We start from the raw sequence: 26,837 nt of genomic DNA, 5'->3' as shown, positions 1-26,837 counted from the left end.
GTTGGCCACGCCCAGCCAATAACATGATCACCAAGCCATGTCCACCCAGTCACATGACCACCAAGCCATGCCCACCACCTAAGCCACGCCCACAGAACCGGTTGTTAAAAAATTTGAATCCCACCCCTGGCACCAAGGACCCCCTCATTTCAACCCCAAGTTACAAATATTCTCCTTTGGGGAATCCCTTGTAACTTTTGCCCAAGCCATACATTCTGACACACTTGGCGTGTTCCTGGTTCCATCAATTAGAAAGTGCCATCTGGTGGGACCCAACAATCTGCTCTTCTGTGTCATGATACCTGTCCTCAGGAAACATTCACCCTGAGATTCACATGGCTCTCACTTTAACTCTGTTTAAATGTGCTTTCAAGAGCTGGTTCCCACAGTCTTCCAGTACCATGAATGATGCACCCCTTTGGTGGCACTTTGATTTTTTGTTGGGATTTTTTTTCGGATTTTTTTTAAAAATTCTTGTTTTGTATCGTTTTGATTTTGCAAGCTGACCCAGAGCTATGATTTTGTGAATGAGCAAATAAATAAATAAGTAAACAAATAGGCAAGCACCATAAAATGTCCTGGCATGAGTAAAATTGCCCATATCTTAAGTGTCCTTCAAGAGGTTCCGCTCAACTACTTCAAAAGCTTTCCTTGGCTGTCACACACAGCTTGTTAATTTCAGTGGTATGTGTTGCAGGAATGTTGTTTATTTGGAGATAATCTAGGAAAGCTTTTGAAGCTCCATTGGCACCGAAAGGATTGAGTCATCTCAATTTGTCATCTCAGGAGGCTTAAAAAATAATCACAAGAAGAGTGCCTTCACTCTTTTGATGCCATACTCTAAACCTGAGATGCTCTCGCAATTGACATTCATCTTTGAGTCATTTGTGGTGGTAAACAAAGAGTTTCATTGGATTTCTTCACATGAAGCGTTTAATTTTATTACTTAATATATTTGTACTCTTGTTTTCAAAAACCGTTTGTGGCTTTGTTAATTCTCGCTGGTAAACAAATCGGGGATGGTTGGTGTTGATCCTTCATCTTCTCTCATAAAGAAAGGTCAGGCTGCAAATGGTTAGCTTTTCGTAGTTAGTTTTTCTATCAGGATGTAAAACATTAATAGAAAATCAGCCAGATTCTAAGTGGTTTAGATAGATAGATAGATAAATAGATAGATAGATAGATAGATAGATAGATAGATAGATAGATAGATAGATAGATAGATAGATAGATAGATAGACAGATAGACAGATAGACAGACGGATAGATATAGATATATAGATTTAGATAGATATAGATAGATATCAGAGCAACCTGGTCTTCCCAAATATGGGACAGAGCATACTGTTTCTACTTTCGCCTTTCAGCCCCAATCCAGGAGCCTTCGTAGGCAATCACTTTCGCAACAAATCTATACTAGTCTCCCTTTATTTCTTTGTCAGTAAATATAAACTCAACACAGTCAGACTCTAGTTTGTTCACCTAACATGCTAAAGTGTAGCTTCAGAGTATGTGTAGTTTGCCTTATTGTACCAACCATCTTTTAAAAAATGTGTTTGATGTTTTTGTTTCTAGATACAGACTTAGGAGTTGTTACGCTAACAGAAAATGAAGATCAAGAGGCCAGGTCTTTGGCTCTCCCCAAAATATCAGGATTAGAACGGAGCCAAGAGAAGAGTCAGGACGGTGGAAAAGAGCCATCGCTTGACCCTGTTGTGCCTCAGGATCTTTGTCCTCAAGTTTCGCAGCCTTTGGCCCCACCTCGTTTGGAGCCACCAACGGAGGCACGTTCTCCAGAGCCTGCTGGTGTCCACCCTGCTCGCTCCTCCTATTCGGAAGCCCCAGAGAAGCAACCAGCTTTGGAAGAGGCCCAGTTTCCCACCGTTCCTCCTTCCCAAATACAACATCCACCGAGACCTCCCTCTCCTGGGCAGCCGGCACATCCAAACCTACCACCTTCTCAGCTGCGTCCTCCCTCCCGTAGCCTTGCACAACAGTTGTCGACTTACAACAGCAGCAGTTTAAGCCTCAACAGCTTGAGGTGAGGATCACGCTGGGCTTTTTTCCAAGCATTTCTTGAAAAGGGGCCAGGCTCTTTACTTGGGTGAGTGCTGTAGGACAGTTGGAAAGCAGCCAACAAATTATAAATAACATTATCTCCCATAATCCAAAAACTCTGGGCCAATCCTGGAAACTGAGACTAGACAAAAAACGAAAGAGGTGCCAGTTTCCAGTACTGTTGTCTGCAATTTAAAGGACTAAAAGTACAGCAAGGCTCTTGCTGTGTCAAATGTTAGGGAGAGACTATTAATCAGGCAAGAAAATAAAGTACTAAATAATTAGACTGGATTCCTCACACCTCTGCTAATGAAACCCAGAGATGTGTAGCAACATCTTCCATCGCCTCTATCAATTTCTTGCGCTCCTCAATTTCAGATTTCTTTAAAAAAAAATTAAAAATAACTAAAGGGGAAATTGACTCGTGGCTCAGACAAGTATCAACCTTTATCCATATATATTTCCAATAAAATATCTGGGTTTCGTGTAGACCCAAGAAATGTCCTTCAGAAATCAAATGGCAGGTGGATATGGCTTGTGCTTTCTTTACAAGTTATGGCCCTTTTCCCTAAGAAGAAGTCAGATAAGGTGAGAAAATTAAATGCCTGCTGGGGAAGGTCTGAATTTGGCATTCTAGTAAATGAGTGTTTAGGGACTGATTTTATCCCTCAAGGCAGCCATTTTGTGAGAACAGTTATGGCATTCTCTCAAAACTGCTCAAGTGTCTGTCAGTCCCTAAACTTACTTTATTACCTGAACCTAGCCATTATAGCTTATAAACATGTGGTGCATGGCTTGGTGTTTGTGGAAGCAGGAACATGTTGGTTTGTTAGGCAACCAGGCTGGAACGATAATTTTAGCAAAAAGGGGAAGTCTAGCCATAATCTGAATCACCTTGTGATGAGATGGGCGGCAAACAAATTTAATAAATAAAAATAATATAATCATCTCTAAATCTCGCTTTCCATCAGACTGGTAGGATGAGGGAACCTCAGGCTACATTTCGTGGACAACAGATTAGGCCAATGATAATGACCCTTTGGATTTGGTGTGTCAAAAATTTGGAAAATGCCTAACTTGGCACTGCTGGTGTGTCGCACCCCCTCCCAAACAAAAGAGGAACAATTCTCTATCTCTTCTCCCCCCACCTCCAATCTAGCCCACTCTGAACAGTGGTACTCAGTGGCAGTGCCAAGACAGGGCCTGAAGTGGAGGCCCAGTTCTCTATTTCAACCCTTGTGCCATGGCTGCCACACACAAAAGGCTGCTTTGTGCCATGTGAGCCTTGGATAATGGCACAATTTGCCCTCACAGCCCAAGTGCTTCCCCAGGATCTGCTGTGTGGCGATTAATTTCAGTCTTTTCCTTCTGTTGACAGGCCCTCGTAGCCTAATCAAGGGTGTTGTGGGTCCCACGAGGCATTCGCCCTTGAAGCAAATCAGAGAACGTTCTTCCACAGCCTCTGAAACCTTCAAAAACTGCAAAATCATGCCCCATTCTTGCCCAAATTTTCGGAGGCCGTGTGAGAGCACACCTCATTCTCATGTGCCTTCCACAGCCTCTGAAAATTGTGTGAGAACCCGGCGTGCTTTTGACAGTAGTTATCGCCAGGTATTGGTGAATGCTGGCGCATCACCCCAAAGGTTGCGGCATATCATCTTTGACATGCGGGTCATAGGTTCTCCATCACTGGATTAGGAGGTTCTGATCTGATGTGGAGAATACGTGTAGTCCTTGACTTACGATCACAATTGAGCCCAAATTAAGTGAGTTTTGCCCCTTTTTACGTCCTTTCTTGCCACAGTGAATCACTGCAGTTGTTCAGTTAGTAACGCAGTTGTTCAGTGAATCTGGCTTCCCCATTGATTTTGCTTGTCAGAAGGTCGCAAAAGGTGATTATGTGACCCCAAGACCCTGCAGCCATCATAAATATGAGCCAGTTGCCAATTGCCTGAATTTAGATCACATGACCTTTCTGCAGTGGTTGTAAGTCTGAAACATAAGTCACACTATGCCGTTCTAACTTTGAACAGTCACTAAACAAACTGTTGTAATTCGATGACTACCTGTATTTTGGGAAGAAGACCTGTTCTCTCTGTGTGGCAATGGGAGGGCTTGTGGGTCTGCCCTTCCCTACTGGATAATTCCTTTCTGTGCATTTGCTAACATCTTCCTTTCTGCCTCTTTCCCCACAAACAGCAGCAGCAGAAGCAGCACCCCAGCCAAAAGTCAACCCCCTCCTCCCCCTCCGCCTCATCCCCCCATAGCTCATCACCCCTCGGCATCCCCCTTCCCTCTCTCTTTACCCAATCACAGCCCCCTTCATAACTTCACACCTGCCCTCCAGCCTTCTAATCACACCCATCACCCCAATATGTTTGCCCCTCCCACGGCATTGCCTCCTCCTCCTCCTCTGACATCGGGGACATTACAAGTTCCAGCTCATCCCGCTGGCACTGCTTACTCAGGTAAGGAAGAAAGCATCACTTGCCAGGTCAAATCCTAATTTCTTCGCTCGTTTTAATCAAGGTATTGGTGTCTCAGGTTATCTGAGGGACCGTGTCTTGCCAGTCACATCTACCCAACACATTAGAGCGGGGAGGCAGGGAATGTTGCGGGTCCCACCCCGCAGGGAGATACACCTGGTGGGACTCAGAAGAAGGGCATTCTCTGTGGTGGCTCCCTCTCTCTGGAACATCATTCCCTCAGAGTATTCTCTGGCCCCCTCTCTAATACTCTTCCGGAAGGCGCTAAAGACCTGGTTCTGCCAGCGGGCCTAGGGAACCCAGAGCAAGATGGAGCCCATTAAATGGCTCGTGTGAGGTGCTATCGCTGGGGCGGGTGGTGGTTTTATTATATTGATTTATTATATGACTCTTATTTGTTTTATTGTTTTTATATGAGGTTTTATATCCTGTAAGCCACCTTGAGTCGTCCCACCCTTCATGTTTTTCTTTTCTTTCCTCGCTCTATACTCTTCCTCCCTCCCTCCCTTCCTTCCTTCCTCCCACTCTCCCTGTTTTCCCTTTCCTTCCTTGCTCTATGCCCTCCTTCCCACCTTTCTTCCTTCCCTTCCTCCCTCCCTCCCTTCCTATATATCACACATGTAAAAAGACTCAGGGTTTTGATTGCCTGGGTCATACATTCTGATGTCATCAACCTCCCATGGCTGTCCCTGACTTTGCACATATCTAAATTATCCTCTATGCAATAAGGAGAAATCAATGGAAGGAAGATAGCCCAGGTTTTGGCTGTGTTACTTGTTTTTTCCCTTCCAATAAGATAAGATTGAGCCTTATTCTGGGTCCCTACACAGAGAAAATGGAGTCTTTTGATGACCTTGAAATAGCATCCCTACCAGGGGTGGGATTCTTCCGGTTCAGACCGGTTCACGTGAACCATATGTTCTGGTGACCATATGGCCCCGCCCACCTGGCCTTGCTCTTTCCTCTGCTTTATTTCCTTGTTTTGGAGCACAGCTGATTCGCACGGCAGAGCAGTTTTGCCGTGCCTCAGCTGTTTTTCTCACTGGGGCTGCATTAGAAGGTAAGCATTATAGCTGAAAATGGGCTTTTTAAAATGGTGTGCATGCGCGCAAAGCACGCAATCACCAAACCAGTTGTTACATCAGTTCAATCACACCATTGATCCCTACTGAGATCCACATGGTCTCAACCTTACTAGGTTTTATGAAGGTCATCAAAACCTGACTTTTCAATAGTTTAGGAGGGGGATAAACTTTGGGTTTCTCATACTATTCCTTTGTGTACAATTGTGAGTTGCTTTCTCCTTTGCTGTTATTTTAAAGATCCTGGTGTCTATTTTTAGCCTTCCTTACAGAACTAGGCATGCACATTGTTCAGAGTTGGCGATGATTGGAATGATGCATAAGATGTCTTAAAGGAGGAAAGGAGAGACTTTCATGATGTTGTCTTCCTTTCCAGAGCAAGATCTTCTCCGCCAGGAGCTGAACACTCGGTTTCTGGCTTCCCAGAGCGCCGATCGTGGCGCCTCGCTGGGCCCACCACCCTACCTGAGGACCGAGTTCCACCAACACCAGCACCAACACCAGCACACACACCAACACACGCACCAGCACACCTTCACGCCTTTTCCTCACGCCATCCCTCCAACAGCCATCATGCCAACGCCAGCACCTCCCATGGTGCGTAATCCAGGCAGAAATGTGAGGATAAGTAGCGCGCAGACTTCTTTTGTTGCAAAGTATATCGTGACAGCTACAAATAATAATCACAACAGCAAAGATGTTTGTGGAGTCATGGGAGAAAAGACTGAAAGGCATTTGGGACCCTCTGGACAGTTCCCCTTTGCAATGGGGAAGGGTCTTGAGGTAAAGGGACTCCCATGTATATAGATTTGGCATCCCAGATCTGGTATTCGTAATTTAATAGGTAATTTAACTTTTTGATTTTACAATCATGAGAAACATCAGTCACACTTATGTGCAAAGAAAAATAGTTATATAATTAATATTCCCACCCACTTCACAATTGTGCATCTGGGCGATGAGTAGAGAATGAAAACTGAACATACAAGTAGTGCAACCATTAAAACAAGTACACATCTAAGGATGATTAGAGCAACACTATAACAAATGCCCCACAGAATTGCCTGGATATTTTACAGCAGTAATTTAGTTCCAGGGCTGAAGTTTCAATTGGTCACATAGCTAAATTATACCCCATGTATTTCTAGCTTCTCTGATAATGAGCATGAGGAAAATCTCATTGAATAAGTACCATTTTTGATGTGTATTGAAAGTTTTCTGCATGAAATTTCTGGCTATTTATTCATCAGCTTAATATTTCCCTTGATTCTATTTGCTGTAAATGAGAGGCAGACTTTAATGAGTGCCTTTCTTTTAAAACAAAATAGAGGTATTTATCATATTTTAATAGAACCTTTTAATTAAAGGTGTAAAAGCCCCAATTTCATATCCCTCTCTGAGGCCACTGTTATGTTTATTGCAATCTCACAATTCAGACTTGGTAAAAAAAAATACAGAAAACATGGGAATGTGACAATTTGGCAATGATGTCATATAGTGTCTTTGAATAAAGGGAATGAATAAATAAATTTTATTTATTTATCTTTATTGCCTTAAATAAAGATTTAAATAAAACTAAACCACTGCGGGAAAGAATACAGTGAATTGTCAGTCTTCTTTCTTACGCTTCACTTTATTTACAGTATTACAATATTGTAGTATTTCTATATTTAGACCTAATCTATCTCTATGTCTATCTCTATCATTTTATTGTCGAGAGGGCAGCATACATGTTTAATAAATTATTAAATTTAAATTATTGATTATTACATTTAAATTAATATAAATAATCTTGGTCACTCTGATCAGAAATTCCATTTGGGTAAGTTTTAGCAGAATTAGAACTATCACAGAGATGACTGAGAAATGTGAGGTAGAAATGTGAGGTAAATATTAGCAGGATGGGTAGAATTTTGAATCTCACCATTATTGCTACAGGTAGTTCTCGACTTACGACCATAATTGAACCCAAAAATTTTATTATTAAGTAACACTTGTTAAGTGAATTTTGCCTCATTTTGTGACCGTTTGTGCCACAGTTGTTAAGTGGATCACTGCAGTTGGTAAGTTAGTAATCTGGCTTCCCCATTAATTTTGCTTGTCAGAAGATTGTAAAAGGGGTATACATGACCCCAGGACCCCACTGCAACCGTCACAAATCTGAGTCAGTTGTCAAGCATCTGAATTTTGATCATGTGACAATGGGGATGCTGCAGTAAATGTGGAAAATAATCATGTCACTTTTTACAGGGTCGTTGTAACTTTGAATCATCACTAAATGAACTATTGTAAGTCGAGGAATACCAACCAGTAATATTACTGATATTATCACTACTTTTATTATTATTATTTTTAAAAAACCCTACCTGCTGTCTTCATAAACCAAATCCAGCAAAAAATGAAGATGCTGTAAAATGATGAGTGAGGGATGAAAGGTTAAGGCGCCAGAGCAACAGAATGTCTAATCTTTGCTTGTTTTATTTCATACCTGAAAATTTGCTACCTGTGTTTTTCTTGATCTGTTTTGCTTTATGACTGCTAGTTCCTGATCCTTCTTAACTTCCAGGGACTTGTTTTGTTTTCGTTCTTTTTAAGTTTTCTGCTGTGATTTATATTGAGAGGCATCTTTGGTTGGGTTTGTGTGTGTGTATGAAGCATAAAAAAAAAACACACACAACAGTGACAACAGCAGGCAATTGAAGCCTTGTTCTTTTTTTTTTTAATGTGCTTCATGAAATGCACATTTTAAAAGGTGGGTTTTTGATACTGTGGTTGTGGCTACCATCTTGAGTTTATTATCCTTCTAACCCTCATCAATAACTATGAAATATGTATAAAAACTAATAGGAACATTTTTAAAAAAAATCAAAACTTCACAAAATGAAAAAAAAATGTGTGTTATCCTCTCCCCTCCCGACAAGATGTAATGTAATGAGTTTGTATTTCAATCCCTTTACAGTTTGACAAATACCCTACAAAAGTAGATCCTTTCTACCGTCACAGTGTGAGTTCTTACAATTGCATTAACGTGATTCTAATTGCTTTTCTTCCATGAGTTTACATCACTGTTCAGTCACTGAGAGAACATCCAGTTTTATGTCTCATTCCTTCACATCCATTCACTATAAAAAGTATCTGTCATCAATATTGTCAGTTGCTTTAGTTGTTGCCTCGTTGTCTTTTTCTAAAGAAGTAGCATCTTCTCCTTTTTAAAATTGCTAATGTTTTTTTTTCTCAACAAGTCTAGTTTTTTCATAATGAGGCTGGGTGTTCAGTGGATTTACAAAATCTCCCTTATTATTATAGGCTTCCTTATAGCGATAGCATTTAGAATTATATACCACCGTCTTTGCAGCATTCTCTAAGTGGTTTACATATTGCCCCCAACAAACTGGCTCCTCATTTTACCGACCTCAAAAGGATTGGAAGGCTGAGTCAACCTTGAGTTGGTCAGGATTGAACTCCTGGCAGATGGCAGAGTTAGCGTGCAATTCTGCATTCTAACCACTGCATCATCTTATTCATTCTAGGGTGATCGTTATTTTGCAGTTTGGTATGGCAATGAAGACAAGAGAGCCACATTCACGTGTTAAATAAAATCCCATGTTTATTCATCTTTTCATATCTGAGGTGATTTGTGCAGATGCAGTGCATACAGCTATGTCTCATAACTGAGATGGAAATAAGTTTTGCTTTGACTTTAAATCAGAACAATCCCAATTGGAACACTGGCTGTCATGCCCCCGTCAGAGTCTGAATCCGAGTAGGAAGACAAGCAGCTGACAGGGAGTGGGAGTCTAGCTCTGTTGGCTGTGGAGGAAACTGGGGAAGGGCAAAGTCTGGCTGGGCAGAGCAAAGCAGGGGAGAGGTAGAACAAGAGAGAGGGAATTCAGAGAAAGACCCAGACCCACCCCCTCTTCATCCTAGGGCACACAGGGAGGAATGGAGAAGAGAGCAACATGGGTTGCATGGCTTATGGGGGAGGAAAGGGCCCTGATTCCCTTCATTAGCCACATCTGGGAAAAGAGTTTAAAAGAAATGTATGCTGAGTGCGGCAGCTGCTGGGAGCAAACGTGAGTTTATCTTGTGTTGACTTTGCTTATCTGTGTTGTGGGCATGTTGAGTTATTGTCGTGCCTTCATGTCTGGAATTCTTGCTCCTGCCCTGTCAGACTAAATACCTCATTTTGCCTTGATTGGACTTATAGTTTTTGTTGACCACATTTTGGACTTGATTCTCTGCAGTCAAAGGCTGTTCCTGGGAGAGTTTTTCTCCAGCCAGAAGGTAACCAGGACATTGGGGGCAAAGTTGGAGTTAATAAAGGGATTCTTATTGATTAACTGACTGTATTGCCTTTGTGGCATGCCCTGGGTCATCACATTGGCTATGGGACATTGGGACAGACTGAGCCTTGGCAAAGTTGTGTAGATTCAAAAGCCAACTAAACTCCCTGAATAATCTTCTTCAGCTTTGGATGGAGTTGTGCTACCCGAACTTGCAATTTGTGGGGTCCTATTGGACTCACAATTTCTGCTTCTTGTAAATTACAGGTGGGATGTCAATTGCACCCATTCCTGGATCAGAGAGCTTTGTGTACAGTAGTTAATTCCTACCCTGTCACCTCACAGCTGGATTATTGCAAGTCACTGAGTAGGAGATCATCTTTAAAGACTGTGTACAGGTAGTCCTCAACTTACAACTACAACTTATGTTATTAACTGAGAAATTTGTTAAGTGAGTTTTGCCTCACTTTATGACTTATCTTGCCACATTTATTAAGTGAATCATTGCAGTTCTTAAATTAATAACATGGCTGTTAAGGGAATCTGGTTTCCCCAGTGACTTTGCTCGTCAGAAAGGCTCAAAAGGAGATCACATGACCCTGGGACACTGCAATTGTCATAAATGTAAGCCAGTTGTCAAGCATCCGCATGTAAATCATGTGACACAGGAATGCTACAGTGTTCATAAGTGTTAATAATGGTCATAAGTGACTTTTTCAGTGCCATTGTAACTTAGAATGGTCACTAAATGAATTGTTGTAAGTCAAGGACTACCTGTATTTATTGTTTGATATAATCCAGTCAAAACTGTTGGAATATAAAACCTTGAAAAAAAAACAGCATGTGAATAAATCAAACTATAAGATTAAAAGCTTAAACAGCACCTTATTTTAATGCATCCTAATTGATGGATCTTACTTAATGACCCAAAGCAGAGAGCTATTATGGTCTAAATTGGCAAGTAAGCTAGAATTTGCTTTTTACGTTTTGGATTTTGAGTGTTTATATGTTTTTTTTTTTACCAAAAGATACCAATGTAATTAGAAAATCACTATTGTGTTCAAATGTATTTGTTTTCTCCACTGAGAGTATAGAATTGGGCATAAAAAGCAAGCAAGCAAGCAACCCAAATCAAGAATATAATTTAATCCTGACATAGGATTATGAAAGTTCATAAGATCATAACAGTTAGAAGACCCGTTTAGCCCAACCTCCTATTCTATGAAGGAATTCACTTTTGTTAGTATCTCATATGGCAACTGTTTAATACATCCATTTAATGCATCAAGGTTGCAAATTCAAATGCGTTTTTCAAACTGAGCATGTATTGATCACCCCACTGGGGATATATTCCTATCATTTGCCCTACAAAGGAGATAATTAAGCTTTGCATTCATGTTAACACTTTTAATTTACCATATAGATAAAGAGTCATTTGACTTTAGTGTTCAATTTCTTGACTGTTAAAGAATCTGCGGACAGTAATACAAATCTCCACCTACAAGCTCCATCATTGTGATTCAAAGGACCTGACAGTTATATAAATGTTATAAATAAATAAAGTTAACCAGTTCATAATAAGGAAGCATAAAAAGGGAAAGGGGAGGAGAAAGACTCCACCCCAATATCTGTTGGGAATATATCAGGGAAATATTTTCGGTCACTGGAATTCTTGCAAGTTATCTTCCTTTCTTGTAAAGTAGGTAAGTCTTTTCTAAAATGGCACTGGAAAAACTAGTTTTAGGCAGAGGTCAAGAACCTGAGAACGATTGACAATTAAAGATTTTAATAAATGCCCATTGAGTTAAAGTTTAGAACATCCAAATTAGTAGGAACCACAGAGGACGCTCCAAGATAGATGTTGCTTCAGCATTGTTTAATTTCAGTGGAGAGCTTTAAGAGTTGATACTATTGTCCCCTCTGCTTTGGAGCACAAAACGTGAGATGCTCCTTGCTTGATTGCCAAGAATGAATTTGAGATGTTGGGATGTAGTATGACCATTGCCACAATGGTCATTTTGTTGTTAACAGCCGGTGGGCAGTAACATTGCTCTGTCCCTGGGCCTTTTTGAACAGCACATTATACAGAAAGTTAAATGTTACAGGCATTGGAGTCTTTAAAGATGCTCATTTTAGGCATTAAAAAGTGATTTCAGCCCCAGACTCTTGACTGCCTAATGACTTCTTAAAGCTTTCGGTTTCAATATCAGTTAATCTTGGAAATGTTTTCTGCATCATTGGACATTCGTGCTAAAATGAACTGCATTAAAACAGCACCGAGCTATCTTCAGGAAGAGAGATAGTATGTTTTTCCTAATGAGGTTGGAAGTATAAAAGGGGTTGAGGATTTTGAAGTATATGGGGAATAAGAGTGGCTTGCTTTTTGAGTTTTGGGACTTAGAAAGCATGGGAGTTTCACTATCCCTTGACTTTGCATTGGAAGTTTCCAAAAGAATGTTATTTTCTTGGTATAGCTGTGTTATTTTGGATTAGTGGTGTATCATTGTTTCTTAGGTTCAGTTCCCTGGTCTGTAAAATAGGAAAAATGGTATCCTATCTTTCATACCCGCATGCAATTAAATATGTTAATGTTTCCACCGAATTAAAAGTTTTGCTTGGCTAGGAATTTAATAGTGACCACGCTCTTATTTACTTTTCCTGCTTCTTTTCAATTACCAACGTATTAGCAATCTATACCAGCTCACGCAGCATTGCAATTATATTTGAGCTAAATGCAAAGTATAAAGAAGCAACATTTAATGAACTCCAATCCTCTCAAAATTGTGCTTTTTAATGATACACTCTTTCCTTTTGCAAATGGGGAACAGCAACTCATCAGTTAAGAGTGGGGATAGAATCATTCTTTTGGTGATGATGATGTTATCCATTCAGTTGTGTCTGACTCTTGGCGATTCTAAGGGCCAGGTCTCACCACATCTTCCAATCTTGCACTACTTTTTTTTTGAGTTGTTCTGTGTTCTGGCAAATGTCAGCTTTGATAGTGTCCAGCCACCGTGTTCTTTGATGGCCTGGTTTCCTTTTACTGCTAACTTTTCCCAACTCAACTGCTTTCTCCAGTCCCAAAGGTGCTTTTTCAGGAGGCAACTGGACTTTCTTGTTTTTTTTTTCTTCGAAGACGTTTCACTTCTCATCCAAGAAGCTTCTTCAGCTCTGACATGATAGTGTGGAATGGAATGATTTATATTCCTTGCAGACAGCTGGTCATTTGCATCCTTTTAGAGGGCATCCTGCAGTGCAAGAGGTTGGACTAGAAGACCTCTAAGATCCTTTCCAACTCTGTTATTCTGTTCTGTTATTCATGTATCTATTTTATACAAAGCTTCCAAGTTACCTAGATAGGATTGAAAGTAATACTATTACATTTCCCAACTGTGTCTTTTCCAGACAATTAAGTAATTATTGAATTAAAGGCATGGAAGAGAAACTGAGATACTATTTCTTTGTACGCTCAGTAGGATGATATACTATATTACACTAATGTTGGAATGCTATATACTTTTCATTTTTACATATAATGCATGAATTCTGTGCTCTTAATTGCATTTTAATGACTGGGGAAGTGGGAACAGGAATCCTGGAACTCATAACAATTTCTTCCCCAGCTTCAATTAAAGAGCAATTTTTGCCAAGTCTCATATCAAAAATCGCAGAGTATTTTCCCCCATTTCCTTTTCCAATATATAGAAAACTGGGTGAAGAGACTGTTTTCTACACTGCTTTTAAGTTTAAAAGCAACTGCTTTTGTGGCAAAATAATATTTGTGGCAAAATAATATTTTGGATGAAGATGGTCTCAGGTTCAGTTTCCTGACTCTCCAAGTATGGATGGAAAATCCTGAAGACTGAATGCTCCAACACTGGAGGTTTTTAAGAAGAGATTGGTCAACGATTTGTCTGAAATGGTGTAGGGCAGGGGTGTCAAACTGGATTTCTTCAAGGGCTGGATCAGCATTGTAGTTCTCCACGGGCTGGCTGGTGGGAGTAGGAGAAAGGAAGGACGCCTCTTGCAGCACCCAAAATGGGCCTGCGGGGTGTGTGTATGGCCTCCTGTACCCCATTTTTGGCTGGTAGAGTGCTGCAGGAGCCCGCTCCCCTGTGCCCTGAGGCACCGTGGGCCAGTCTTTTGCTATTTCCAGGCCAGATATAAGCACCCCACAGGCCAGATCTGGCTTGTGGGCCTTGAGAGTGACACGCCTGGTGTAGGGTTTCCTGCCTGAGTAAGGGGTTGGACTAGAAGGCCATCAATTCTATTCTGTTATTCTGTTACTATAGATGGTTATCTTTTAGACAACAGAAGTATGCAAAATTTGTCAGTCATGGATCAGAGTGTTCCATTCCCCTCCAGACTATCAAATCTCTTCCAAGTCATTTTGTTCTGGAGATAATTGCTGGCTTCCAGAAGCAAATCCTCTAAACCAGAAAGGGCTTGAGATGTTTTAGATATGATATTTGGATGAAAGAGACTGTTGGGAGCTGGATCATCTATCAAATCACCTTGAATTCAGATGATTGACATCTGAACTCCCCTTCTCGTCACCCCCTCGACCTAGAAGGGTATGGTCTGGAGACAAGCAGATCTCTCTGAAAATAAGTAGAATGTTCTTTTCGAATGGTTGCAAGAACTGGGCTTGGCTAGTCTAGTAAAGAGAAGGACCAGGGGAGAGATGATAGCAGTCTTCCAATATTTGAGGGGCTGCCACAGGAAGGAAGGGGTCAAGCTATTTTCTAAAGCGCCTGTAGGCCAGACAAGGAATAATGGGTGGAAACTGAACAAGGAGAGATTTAACCTGAAAATGAGGAGACACTTTCTGACAGTGAGAACAATCAACCAATGGAACAGAAGTTGCCCTCGGAAGTTGTGGGAGCACCATCACTTGAGACTTTCAAGAAGAGATTGGACTGCCATCTGTCAGAAATGGTGTAGGGTCTCCCGCTTGGGCAGGGGGTTGGACTAGATGACCTACAAGTTCCCTTCCAACTCTAATTATCTGTTATCCTGGACTAATTAATGTTGCACATCTCTATTAAGCAGTAATTTAGTGTGCAAAGAACACCTTCCTGTGATCTATATTACTTAAGTCATGGATGCATTAATTTTCTGGGAGAGTTTCGAGAGTTGGATATTAATTGCATAGCAGAGTTAAGGACTCATGAGATCAGAATCTACGGGGCTGCCACAGAGAAGAGGGAATCAACCTATTATTCAAAACTCCTAAAAACAGAACAAGAAGCCGTGGATAGAAATACATCAAGGAGAGGATCAACCAAGAACTAAGGAGAAACTTCCTGACAGTGGCAACAATTACTCAGTGGAACAACTTGCCTCCCGAAGTTGTGGATGCTCCAACACCAGAGGTTTTTCAGAAGAGATTAAACAACCATTTGTCTAAAATAGTATAGGATTTCCTACTTGAGGGTTGGACTGCAAGACCTTCAAGGTCCCTTCCAACTCTGTTATTCTGAATAACCAATAAGTGGGTGTGGGTCAAAGCAAAAAGAGAATTTAAAAAGTGCATTTTATTTTAAAAAAAAGTTTAATCTTATTCACAAGTCAATTCCCTCCTGTATTTTGCCACTTCTACTTTATCCTGCAACCGTTAAGTTGAATTGCATTGTATTTACCAAGTATCAGCAATCACTGAGAAGCTGCCTGGATGTTGAATGAAAAGTCTTTTGGGGCTGGTGCTGAAACTTGCACGCCATTATTTCAGTGCTGTATCTAATGCAATTGACAATGAGATCTTCTTTCTGCACTAGCTCCTTCCCTGCACTCACATATTTTCCGTAACGCAAGACGGCAGAGATAATTTTTGTATATCTACTATCGTTCTACCTCATGATGCATTCGCTCAAACAAGTCCTTCCCTCCATATCAATCATCTCTCGTCTTGCATGTCACAAATGCGCTGCGTAATCTTTTGCTGTCTTTGTTGTCATTTCTTTGTAGGCTTATCATTTCCTCCTTTGCCTAGTACTCGACAGATTAATAAGTTTCAGTGATCCTTCATGGTTTTTTTTTTTCTTTTTACATAGTCAGTTCACCATCTCATTCATGCTTGTATCTCTTTTGATTTCTTGTAAGTTGAAACTGCAAAACTTATATATATTTTTTCTTAAGTTTTCGCGGGTACTTACATGTATGGTATTCAGCTTTGTTAAAGTATTTTCCCACGTCATTATAGTTGTGCTTTTAAAGTAGTAGCAACGTTTCGGCAGAATCTCATCTGCTATCATCAGGCTTCAGTATTGTGTTCGTCCGTCCACAGATGAACACGATACAGAAGCCTGATGATGGCAGATGAAATTCTGGCGAAACGTTGCTACAACTTTAAAAGCACAACTATAACATGTGGGAAAATACCCAAACAAAGCTGAATACCATACAGATATATATGATTATGAATATATGTATATGTATGTGTGTGTGTGTGTGCATATATATATATATATATATATATATATATATATATATATATATATATATATATATATATATATATATATATATATATATTAAAATTAAAAGAGGGGCGGGAAATTAAGTCAGTAACACTAATCTCTTTCTACCACAGTTATTCCACTCTTATCCTCCTGCTGTGTCTGGGATCCCTCCTATGATACCTCCAACTGGTCCTTTTGGCTCACTGCAAGGAGCGTTTCAACCCAAGGTAAACTTACACTCTATAAAAGGTAAAGGTTCCCCTCGCACATACGTGCTAATCGTTTCTGCCTCTAGGGGGCAGTGCTCATCTCTGTTACAAAGCCGAAGAACCAGCACTGTCTGAAGACGTCTCCGTGGTCATGTGGCCGGCATGAGTAAATGTCGAAGGTGCCAGTAATGCTTTTACCTTCCCACCAAAGTGGTCCCTATTTTTGTACTTGCATTTTTACATGCTTTTGAACTGCTAGATTGGCAGTTCTACAATTACACAGGAAGAGGTAAGATATGGGGCAAATTATGAGATGTCAGTGACCTGCAAATATTTTGAGAGGGAGATTCAGAGCAGAGATGTTATTCATATTGACTTCACCCAACCTGAGATTTGCAAAGATTTTTTTAAAAAAGTAGAAATTAACTTGCCCTAACATTTCTTGAGTCCTTTTCAGAGGGGTCTTTTAAACGTCTTTGCCTCTTTAAGTTGACTGAGATGGGTAATGGATAATCTTCCTTACCGTAGCCATTTCATGTGTTTGGATATGACTCTTTCCGATGATTTGAATATTGGATATCCTTGATCTGTCAGTGAATGGGAGGACTCACCCAAAATTGTCTGGAGATTCCCTACAGTTTAGAGGTGGGCTGAATTTGGAAACAAAAAGAAGAAGAAGAGAAGCATTGGTTGGTTTTCAAACTATTTAAGTTGGGGTTTGTTTTAGCCATGGCTAAACAATAGTGAATCAATCCACACATATCCTTGTGAAGATTACAAACCAAGCGGCTAGGCTTTCATAACTTATTATGCTAAAAGGAAATAAAATTATAGTTTTGGTGTATGAATTAAATCAGAGGGAAGCCCAAGGCTCCACACTATAAATGCAGGAGTATGAATGAGAAGATGACAACTTAGAAGTAGTGATGAGATCTTCAGACAAGCTTTCAAATTCTAATTACTCTAAACTGTTTATACATCCTTTGTATGTCAGATATTTTATTTCTTTGTATGGAATGTTTTGTGAATGTGGGTGGTTGGATGGATGTATATAAAGTGGAAATCTATATTTTCAGCAGTGTGTTTTAAATCCACACTTTTTCAACATGAATCCACAGTAAAGTTGTGAATCGCTAACCGTGATTCAGGCTGCTTAAATATGTAGATTATGGGTCATTAACAGAGGCCTTCATATGTATGCTAATCAGTCTGTTAAGAATCCATTTGAGTTAAATCATCCATAGCATTGTAGATGGTTTGTTTTCTGAATATTTTTTTAAGGAAATACTTAACTGAGGATTTTTTCTTGATTTCAGAATTAGTTGCTCTTATGGAAGAACAGGCTTGCAGTTTGTGATTGAGAGGGGAAATGCTTGACTCTGGGGGTTGAAAGCATATGCTGTGGTTAGAAATGGGAGAATGGGACAGGAAAAAAGGGAAAAGATCAGCTTTAAAAATCTTCATCATTCACACTCTGAAATTCTTCCACTTCAAATCATTCTATATATATCATCAATCATCCAGTGTATATTATATACTTATAATATACACTAAAACATACATAAATTAAAACAGGCCAGTTTTCAAAACCTCATCATTGTTCTCAGATGGATTGGAATAATATGGCTCAACTTTCCGCCATTTTCTTTTTTTAAAAAAAAAAAATAGAAGAATAGAATAGAATGGAATAGAATAGAATAGAATAGAATAGAATAGAATAGAATAGAATAGAATAGAATAGAATAGGAATAGGAATAGGAATAGGAATAGGAATAGGAATAGAATTCTTTTACTGGCCAAGCGTGGTTGGACACACAGGGAATTTGTCTTGGTGCAAATGCCCTCAGTATACATAAAAGAAAAGACACATTCATCAAGAGTCAAGAATCATAAGGTACAACACTTAAATATAGTCATAGGATACAATAAGCAATCAAATCATACTAGGAAACAGTCATTGACTGTTGACAATTGAAATTGTAAGGATACAAGCAAAAAAAGTCATACAGTCACAAGTGGGAAGGGATGGGTGATAAGGAGTGATGAGAAGATTAACAGTAATAGTAGTGCAGACTTTGTAAATAGTTGGAAAGTGTTGAGGGAATTATTTGTTTAGCAGATTGATGGTGTTTGGGAAAAAACTATCCTTGTGTTGTTTTGGTGTGCAGTGCTCTATAGCGTCATTTTGAGGGTAGGAGTTGAAACAGTTTATGTCCAGGGTGTGAGTTTATTGTCCAAGATTAACTTTGAAAAGACATCGAAACTGTATTTCAACTTCTCAAAATTGCACACATCTCCATAAACTTAGAGAATGGAGCTAGATACCCTTCAAGACGGTTTCATCTCTGATCAGATGACCTCATTGAAGCAATGTGTGGTTCAATCTTGAGCTTCACGGGTATGTGGGAATAGCAAGGAAAAGACGAGATATCATCATTGAAGCAACATGGGGTTTAATCCTAAATTTCACAGAAATGTGGGAATAGGAAGGAAAAACTGAGATGCCATCATTAAAGCAACGTGTGAGTTATCTGTGAGCTTCCTCACTATCCAAAGCTGATTATATTTAAATTTATGTATGTTTAAATAATATATGTTTCATGTATGTTACATGTGACATTTGCAGACTTCAAATCCTATTGATGTTGCGACAAGACCTGGAGCTCTTCCACATACTCTTCTTCAGAAGGATCCCAGGGTAAGTCCCGTGAAGTTGCAGCTTCTAAAAAAACCTTGGAAAATCTAAAAATAAGTTGACCTCTTCTTCTTTGTGGGAGCCCCTTAGATATTGGAACACTGCTATTATTTCAACCCTTAGTCTTTTTTTTTTCATCATAACTCTTCTCACTGTCTATGCAGAAAGTTCTGATGACTTCAAGCAGTTACATAGAAGTTCCACTTCATTGGCAAAATCCATTCCTAAGATATCCAGGACTTGGGCATGGTCAATTGCATGGTGACAGGCATTCAAAGTTGGAATATGATATTGCTGGAAAATCCAGCATTGGTACCTGTGCTCTGTTGTTCATACTTTAGCCTCACACCCAAAGAAAAGCATAAATAAGATTTATAGGATGATATAATGGCCTGAAAAAGTACAAGTAATTACTTGAGCTTCCATGAATTCCTTCCAAAAGGAATCAAAGCACTGTAATAATATGAGTCAATTCTTGGGTATTTGAACATCATCACTTCATCTGAGTTCAGAGCAGTTTAATCCCAATGAAGTGTGCAGCCAAAAGGAATTATGGTCAGAAAGTTCTAAAAAGAAATTCAATTATATCGTAGCCTCAAGTCCCTAGCCTGCATTAAGAGCCCTCCAAATGAGAATTTTCTTCATAAGTCATAAGTAGTGCTGACCGTAATTCAGCACATTCTTAAATTTCTGAAACTGATGCAATAAAATCAGCTTCAAGGATCAATTCAAATTTAAATAGGTTGCCATGAACACAGTAATTTGATTTTCTCTAGATTGCATTTTATATCCTTACCCATTTTCATAACTTAAGGCATTTGATGTTGATTATTATTTAGTAAACCACTGAACCTGTCATTGCAATTTTTAGACTCTGGAGAAAAGAGGAGAAAACTAGCATATGCTGAAAGTTGATCTAACTGGAAGAGAAGGAGGGGCGTTTAGCACCGATGATTATTTTCTATATTGGAATTTCTCCCTTGGTGAAAAACTTTCTCTTAAAACCTAAGCTTATTCCCAGTACTGTTCTTCATTCATCTTGAATTTTAGAATGGAATGACTCTGAGGTGCTTCAACAGAAGGGGAAGGGTAGGGAATACATATTAGCAATTCTTTATGGATAATTCAGCTGCTTCTCAAATTCATTCCCCCCTTTTATCTTCCTGAGCTTATGCTTAGCCTGAAACCCAATGTCAATTATCTCCTTTCCAGCGTTTTATGAATGATGTAGCTCCAGGACAAACTATCACTTTGGAGACATGATTCCTAGGAAGTTGACAATCTGTCAGAACGGTATATATGATCACTTGCCCCTCGGCTCTCGAACTAGAGAGATAGGGATATTAAATTTCGTTATCTCCCCATGTATGAGATTTTACCTGAAGAATTTCTCAGTTCTTAACAACGTATATCTGGTGTGGTGGCTTTATTTATATTGACCACCAAGGGGCAGTAAATGATTAGATTCATGCTATGCTAGGATTGTTCAATTCTATATAAAGAACGGTTGCTGAAATTGGGTATGTCTAGTTTAATGAAAAGAAGGACTAGGGGTGACATGATAGCAGTGTTCCCATATCTCAGGGGCTGCCACAAAGAAGAGGAAGTCAAGCTATTCTCCAAAGCACCTGAGGGCAGGACAAGAAGCAATGGGGGGAAATTAATCAAGGAGAGAAGCAACCTAGAACTAGGGAGACATTTCCTGACAGTTAGTACAATTAAACAGTGGAACAACTTGCCTCCAAAAGTTGTGAATGCTCCAACACTGGAAGTTTTTAAGAAGAGATTGGACAACCATTTGCTTGAAGTGATATAGTGTCTTCTGCCTGAGCAGAGGATTGGACTAGAAGACCACCAACTTACTCTGTTCTGTTCAGATGGAATTCAAAAGAATCCCAGTATAGCAGCGTTTTTCAACCTTGGCAAGTGTAAGGCGTGTGGAATTCTCCATGTTGACATCCAAGCATCCACACGGCAATAGAGGATGAAGTCAGCCATGTTCTGCTGCTTGGTGGTCAATCCAAGATAATTAGGAGAATGTGGATTGGGATTATTTATTTGCTAATTCATATAAAACATTGTCCCTTCATCATTCTTCAACCAAAAAGCTTCCAGGGTGGCTTATAAATATATTGTTCCCCTTGGACACGCAGACAAAAACAGATGGGAAGGCAAGATGGATTAAACCAGATTTCATCCTCCCACAGTCCTTATGAAGACCATCTGGGAAGCTAACAATTCAGATGCATTGCTAGAAAAACAGCTGGCAGTAGACCTAAAGCTAGCAAAGAAATTGCTTTGTTTTTCTCCTCTCTATATTAAGGTAACAGGAAGTGCTTACTTGGGGCCACATGTACAATTTAGAATAGGCTAATGTTTTCCATTTTCAGATTCTTAAAGAGTGCTGATCTGCTAATTACCTGAACAGAGGTCTGAGTGACAGATTTTAATTCTCTCTCTCTCTCTCTCTCTCTCTTTCTTCAGTTGACAGATCCATTCAGGCCCATGTTGAGGGTAAGATGACAACTAACCGTTTTTGTCTTGTTTTGCTATGCCACTTCTGTTTTTCTTAGAATTTTCCCCAGCTGCCTTCCTCTTTGACTATTGCCCACCTAAGGCACTCATCACAAGGCATTATTTATTCTTTTTTTCAAAAAAGTGGGTCACCTTTTATGCTATATAAAAATTACTGTTTGTGCGATCTGTGATAAATCCGTACAATTTTCGAAGAGGAATAGACCGCAAAAATAATCTGGTCCAGTCCTCTATAATGTGCAAAACAACAACGAGAACTTCTTTGAGAGGTGGCAGCCTCTTAAAAACCTCCAGAGATGCCGAACTCACATATTCTTTGCCTCTTCTAGCTTCATCAAATGCCAGATTTCCTCCACAGTACATCAATAGTAGCCGCCCAAGAGCATCTTGGCATCTTGTGCCAAAGATTTTCCAGACATAGCAAGTGCTAAGGAATTGCCCACATTATGTACTTGGTGTGGCCAGCTTGGAAGCCACAGAACACATGCCAGAGAGTTTTCCAAACCACTTGATTTTAATCAGTCCTGCAGACATTCCCACAGCATGTCTGCATCTTCTTAGCTATGTACCTCCTTCTCAGTGGTTGTCAAGGGTTCTGGCAAGCAAGCGCTTCAGAGAAGTCATTGCTCACCTCCTTGCAAGCGTTCACCACAATGAGTGGTACCTCTGACATTCTCCAGACATTTTGACCATCATTGTATGGATGAACTGTGCATGTGTCAGCACATAGACAACTTTTGGCACTTGCTGGGGGGCGGGTTCCAGGTTGGATAGCTTGGGGACATGATGTGGGTAGTCCCCAAGGATGTTCAACCTGGAACCATTCTGGCCACAGGAGTGTTCAAAAGTACTTTGAAGCCACCCAGATTGTTTCATGTAGGCATTGGAGATATTTTTGTTTCAGCAAAATGAGTGATAGTGTCTCCACAGTTCAGATCACTTTACTGAAATAAATCTGCGTGGACAAGTTGTGGCGTATAGGCTACCCAGCACCATCAGAGGTTTACTTTGCAAGGCACAGTAGATGGACATGATTATTTTCTCTTCCTCATGTCGCCGCATCTTTTTTCCTTTGTCACATTGACTTTGTTATTAAAGTTCAACTCCTAACAGATGTCTTAATATAGCTAACTTAACAGCCAATGTGAAGGCACTCTATTTGGTCACAGAGCCTTTCCAGAGGTCTGGTAAATCTGCACATCTGCTTCTGCCAGTTTGGCAGGAGATGTTTTGTGATTGTAAAGATTCTCAGGGTATCAATAGTTATATCAAAAAAGTGCACTGTAAAATCATGTCTACAGCAATTGGAATCAGAGTGAAGGTGGAAAGGAAGAAGATGAAGATCTGTGTTAGTGGGCTAAATGTTTTGTTATGGACCATGACTGATGTCCATGATTATATCTGTGATGCCTTATCAATCAGTTGGCCCCACATCCCAAGATAAGACAGGTTGTCCTTGCTCTCCATTTTACAAGCTGATCCTGTTATTTCTGTGCCAGTGTGTGTGAATCCCCCTTCAGCAATAAAACATGCTATGTACCTTACATAAAAGGTGGCTTAAAGCAGCGGTACACAACTTTTCTCCATTAAAAATTGGCACCGTGGAGGCTCACAGTCTAAAAATAAAAATGGAAGGACAAAACCCAGAAATGATTTCAGTTTATTGATTTTTATATGCAATGATAGTTAATAAAATCAAATTCCAATATGGAATTAATAATTTCTCCTTTCCATTGTATTGAAAAATGAAATTTGGTCACAATTTTTGGACAGATCTGAGTCTTTCATGGGAGGGAGGGAAGTTTTCTAGTGACCCATGCAGTTCTAGGGCCTTTGGTTTTGAATCTTTTCTTTCAATGTATATAATGCTACAACTTTTGTGAATCTAAAAAGCAATTGTTCTCATCAGTGCCTGGATAGGAGACTCCTTATAGAACACTGCATTGTCTTATGTGTTGAAAAATAAACCCTCATAGATGGCAATTCTCAAGCAACAACAGGTTCACCTTTAAATTTCATTATTCCTATAGCCAAGAGGTATTGTTTTCAATTCTTTTTAATTCTTGTTTCTTTTGTAGAAACCAGGCAAATGGTGTGCTATGCATGTTCATATTGCTTGGCAGATATACCACCATCAACAGAAAGTCAAGGTGAGCTCTTTTGGGTAAAGATTGATTGATTGATCTCAGACTCTTTATGAGGTCCATAGCTCAATGACAGAACAAGAGTTTTGCATGAAGAAGGTCTCGGGTTCAATCCCCGAAAGTTCTCATGAAAACTCCAAGAGACCCAGTCAATATAAGCTCCTCTCTGCCTTATGCTTTGGAAAGCCACTGATGCTCAAATGAGGTAATACTGGACCAGCTGTTTAAGGCACTTCTTACAGTTATACATGTCAGGTAGTGTGATGACCCGTAGTCTCTCAAAATAACCCAAAACATACTTTAAAAGTCCGGTAATGCCTTCAACTTAACTTCACTGTTTTATTAGGCACAGTTTAAAGTCACAACAGTAAATAATGAGGCAAAAGGAAACCAAAAACAAACCGCATTGACAAGAGTTCCAAAGTAAGCCAAGATAATTAATCATACATTCCAGGAAGATAACTGGGGAGTCCATGGGAAGAACGCCAACAAAGATAAACCTCATTCAAAGGAAGCACTAAATGACTCCAGCAATTCTGACTATTCAGTTACAAACTTATATACATAGCTCCCAGCTGCAAGTCATGAGGAGGATCATGGTAATCTCCTCCTGATCCTCTCCTCTCTGCGTGCCCTAGGATGATAAGAATGTTCCACCTGCTCTTTTCTTAGTCACACTCTCAATGCCCCGGCCAAATGCTGCTACAAGTCCATTGTCCAGAATATTAACTTCTTGGCTTCCAGTTCACAAGTATGGATTACAAATATTGGCATCTATAAGACATGTATTATAAAAAGAACCTGACCTCTCTCTGATTTCCAAAATACTCCTGGTATGTTCCTTTTTTTTATTTTGGAAAAAACGTTCAGCCACCATCATGATTTTTCCCTCTATTTCAGAAACAGATGCAGTCTGATCCCCACAAATTGGATTTTGGTTTGAAACCTGAATTTCTGAGCAGACCTCCAGGTCCCAGTCTTTTTGGGGCCATCCATCATCCTCATGACTTAGCCCGGCCATCAACTCTTTTCTCGGCAACCAGTGAGTTTGTAAACCGCCCATCTGGTCTCTGTTTGGAAATGGAACAGGAAGAAATGGAAGGGAGGGCCATGTGATATGCGCTTCAGCAATATACGATAGTGTTTTACTATTGATAAATATTATCAAATGAACAAATAACTTCATGAATTAAAATATGAGACTTGAATTGACCTCGTTTGCTGTTATTTTAAATGCATTCTTCTTTTGATCAGAATTTCATTGGGAGGGTGGGATATGTGTATATAGGTAGTCCTCAACTTACAACCAACCACAATTGAGCCCCAAATTTTTGTCAGTCATTAAGTGAGTTTTCCAATGTTTTATAACCTTTCTTGCCATCATCGTTAAGTGAATCGCTGCAGCTGTTATGTTACTAACACAGTTGTTAAGTGAATCTGACTTCCCCATTAATTTTGCTTGTCAGAAGGTTACAAAAGGTGATCACATGATCCCAGGCACTGCCACCATTATGGGTTGCCAAACATCTGAATTTTGATCATGTGATCATGGGGATGCTACAACAGTCGTAAAAGAGTCAAAGGTCATTTTTTTTCCAATGCTGTTATAACTTCAAACAGTCAGTAAACAAATGGTTGTAAGTTGAGGATCACCTGTGCTGTCCATATGCTCATTTGAGATAATCAGTTACATTAGAATCAAAATACTGGAAGGGGCTGTTTAGGCCATTGAGTTCAATGTCTTGCAATGTGCAGGAATCCAGCATCCCAACCTCTCTGGCTAAACTTTAATCCAACTTAGGATACGGTGGTCCCTCTACAAGTGTTGTACTCAAATGTTTTGGTTTGCTTGCTTTTGAATTTGTTTTGCTAGGTGCCGCCCATCCTGCCGGTCCTACGTTTGGCCCTCCCCCGCACCACAGCAACTTTCTCAACCCTGCAGCCCATTTAGGTAAGTAGAAATCCTCAAAGTAAAGCAGTCAGAACCCTCTCAGAACGTGTCAGAGGCTGTCCTAGATTTCAGGATATTGTCCAAAGTTCCATGACGTTGAGCAGATTTGAGTCTTAGTCAACGTCCACTTGGGAAACGGCTTCCTGTCCCATTTTTTTTCATCTTGAGTTCTTTCGTGGACCAAAGGTGGAATGCAAACCTCAGAGATTATCACTGAGTTGAGGTTGCAAATGATTTTTAATCTGCATCGGATGGGAGAAGAGCATTTTTACTTTAGAACAGGGGTCTCCAACCTTGGCAACTTTAAGAATTATGGACTTCAACTCCCAGAGAATTCTAGGAGTTGAAGCCCACAAGTCTTAAAAGTTACCAAGGTTGGAGACCCTTGCTTTAGAACATGAGAACTTCCATACGTTAGTGTGCTGTGCAGCCTGTCTTTTTTTATTTTCTTTCAAATGTGGTCTCTTGTTCAGGCTTTCTTCTTCCATCACATCAGTATGATGCTTTATATATTTGGGTTTGTTCCTCAAAATTGGCAACACATGGTGAAGAATAATTCAGTGTGATGGTTTAGTTCAACTTTTCCACATCCAAAGAGCAGAGTGACTTTCCCTTTATAATTTTCCGCCCAACCTTAAATTTTAATTTTGGTGTGACTTACATTGCTTAAACTTAAGAGGGTGCTGTAGTGCAACACCTTAAAGATGCTGGATTTGTCAGCCAGAGGAAGTAGTTTGAGCCCACGATACCACGTGGTGGAGTGAGACCCTGTCATTTGCCCCCAGCTCCCGTCCACCTAGGAGTTCAAAAGCATGTAAAAATAAAAGTAGATCAATGGATACTGCTCTGGTGGGAAAAGCTAGCAATGTTTCATGCAGAAGTGGGAGCCCATGCCGGGCGTGTCCGGATTTCAGGAGAGGTCAGCGGAAGAAA

General features: G+C 40.0%; 1 protein-coding gene across 8 annotated transcripts in view; it reads left to right on the top strand.

The window, feature by feature from the left end:
- AUTS2 (activator of transcription and developmental regulator AUTS2) overlaps positions 1 to 26,837 on the top strand; it is a 983,444-nt gene that overhangs the window by 943,020 nt on the left and 13,587 nt on the right. For 3 of the 8 annotated variants that reach the window (XM_087926180.1, XM_087926153.1, XM_087926195.1), the window contains 10 exons: positions 1,576 to 2,041; positions 4,258 to 4,526; positions 6,003 to 6,244; positions 8,586 to 8,630; positions 16,502 to 16,597; positions 19,206 to 19,277; positions 21,759 to 21,788; positions 23,888 to 23,959; positions 24,854 to 24,995; positions 25,827 to 25,904. In XM_087926180.1, coding sequence (XP_087782306.1) covers positions 1,576 to 2,041; positions 4,258 to 4,526; positions 6,003 to 6,244; positions 8,586 to 8,630; positions 16,502 to 16,597; positions 19,206 to 19,277; positions 21,759 to 21,788; positions 23,888 to 23,959; positions 24,854 to 24,995; positions 25,827 to 25,904 — 1,512 coding nt within the window. The remainder of the gene's footprint in view (positions 1 to 1,575; positions 2,042 to 4,257; positions 4,527 to 6,002; positions 6,245 to 8,585; positions 8,631 to 16,501; positions 16,598 to 19,205; positions 19,278 to 21,758; positions 21,789 to 23,887; positions 23,960 to 24,853; positions 24,996 to 25,826; positions 25,905 to 26,837) is intronic. The other 5 variants (XM_087926186.1, XM_087926171.1, XM_087926163.1 and 2 more) reach the window with 4 other exon arrangements.

This window comes from Pseudonaja textilis, chromosome 1 (assembly GCF_049901715.1).
Source record: "Pseudonaja textilis isolate UNSWEBS1 chromosome 1, rPseTex1.2, whole genome shotgun sequence".
Classification (NCBI taxonomy): Eukaryota; Metazoa; Chordata; class Lepidosauria; order Squamata; family Elapidae; genus Pseudonaja; species Pseudonaja textilis.
This window is presented reverse-complemented; position numbering and strand designations above follow the sequence as displayed.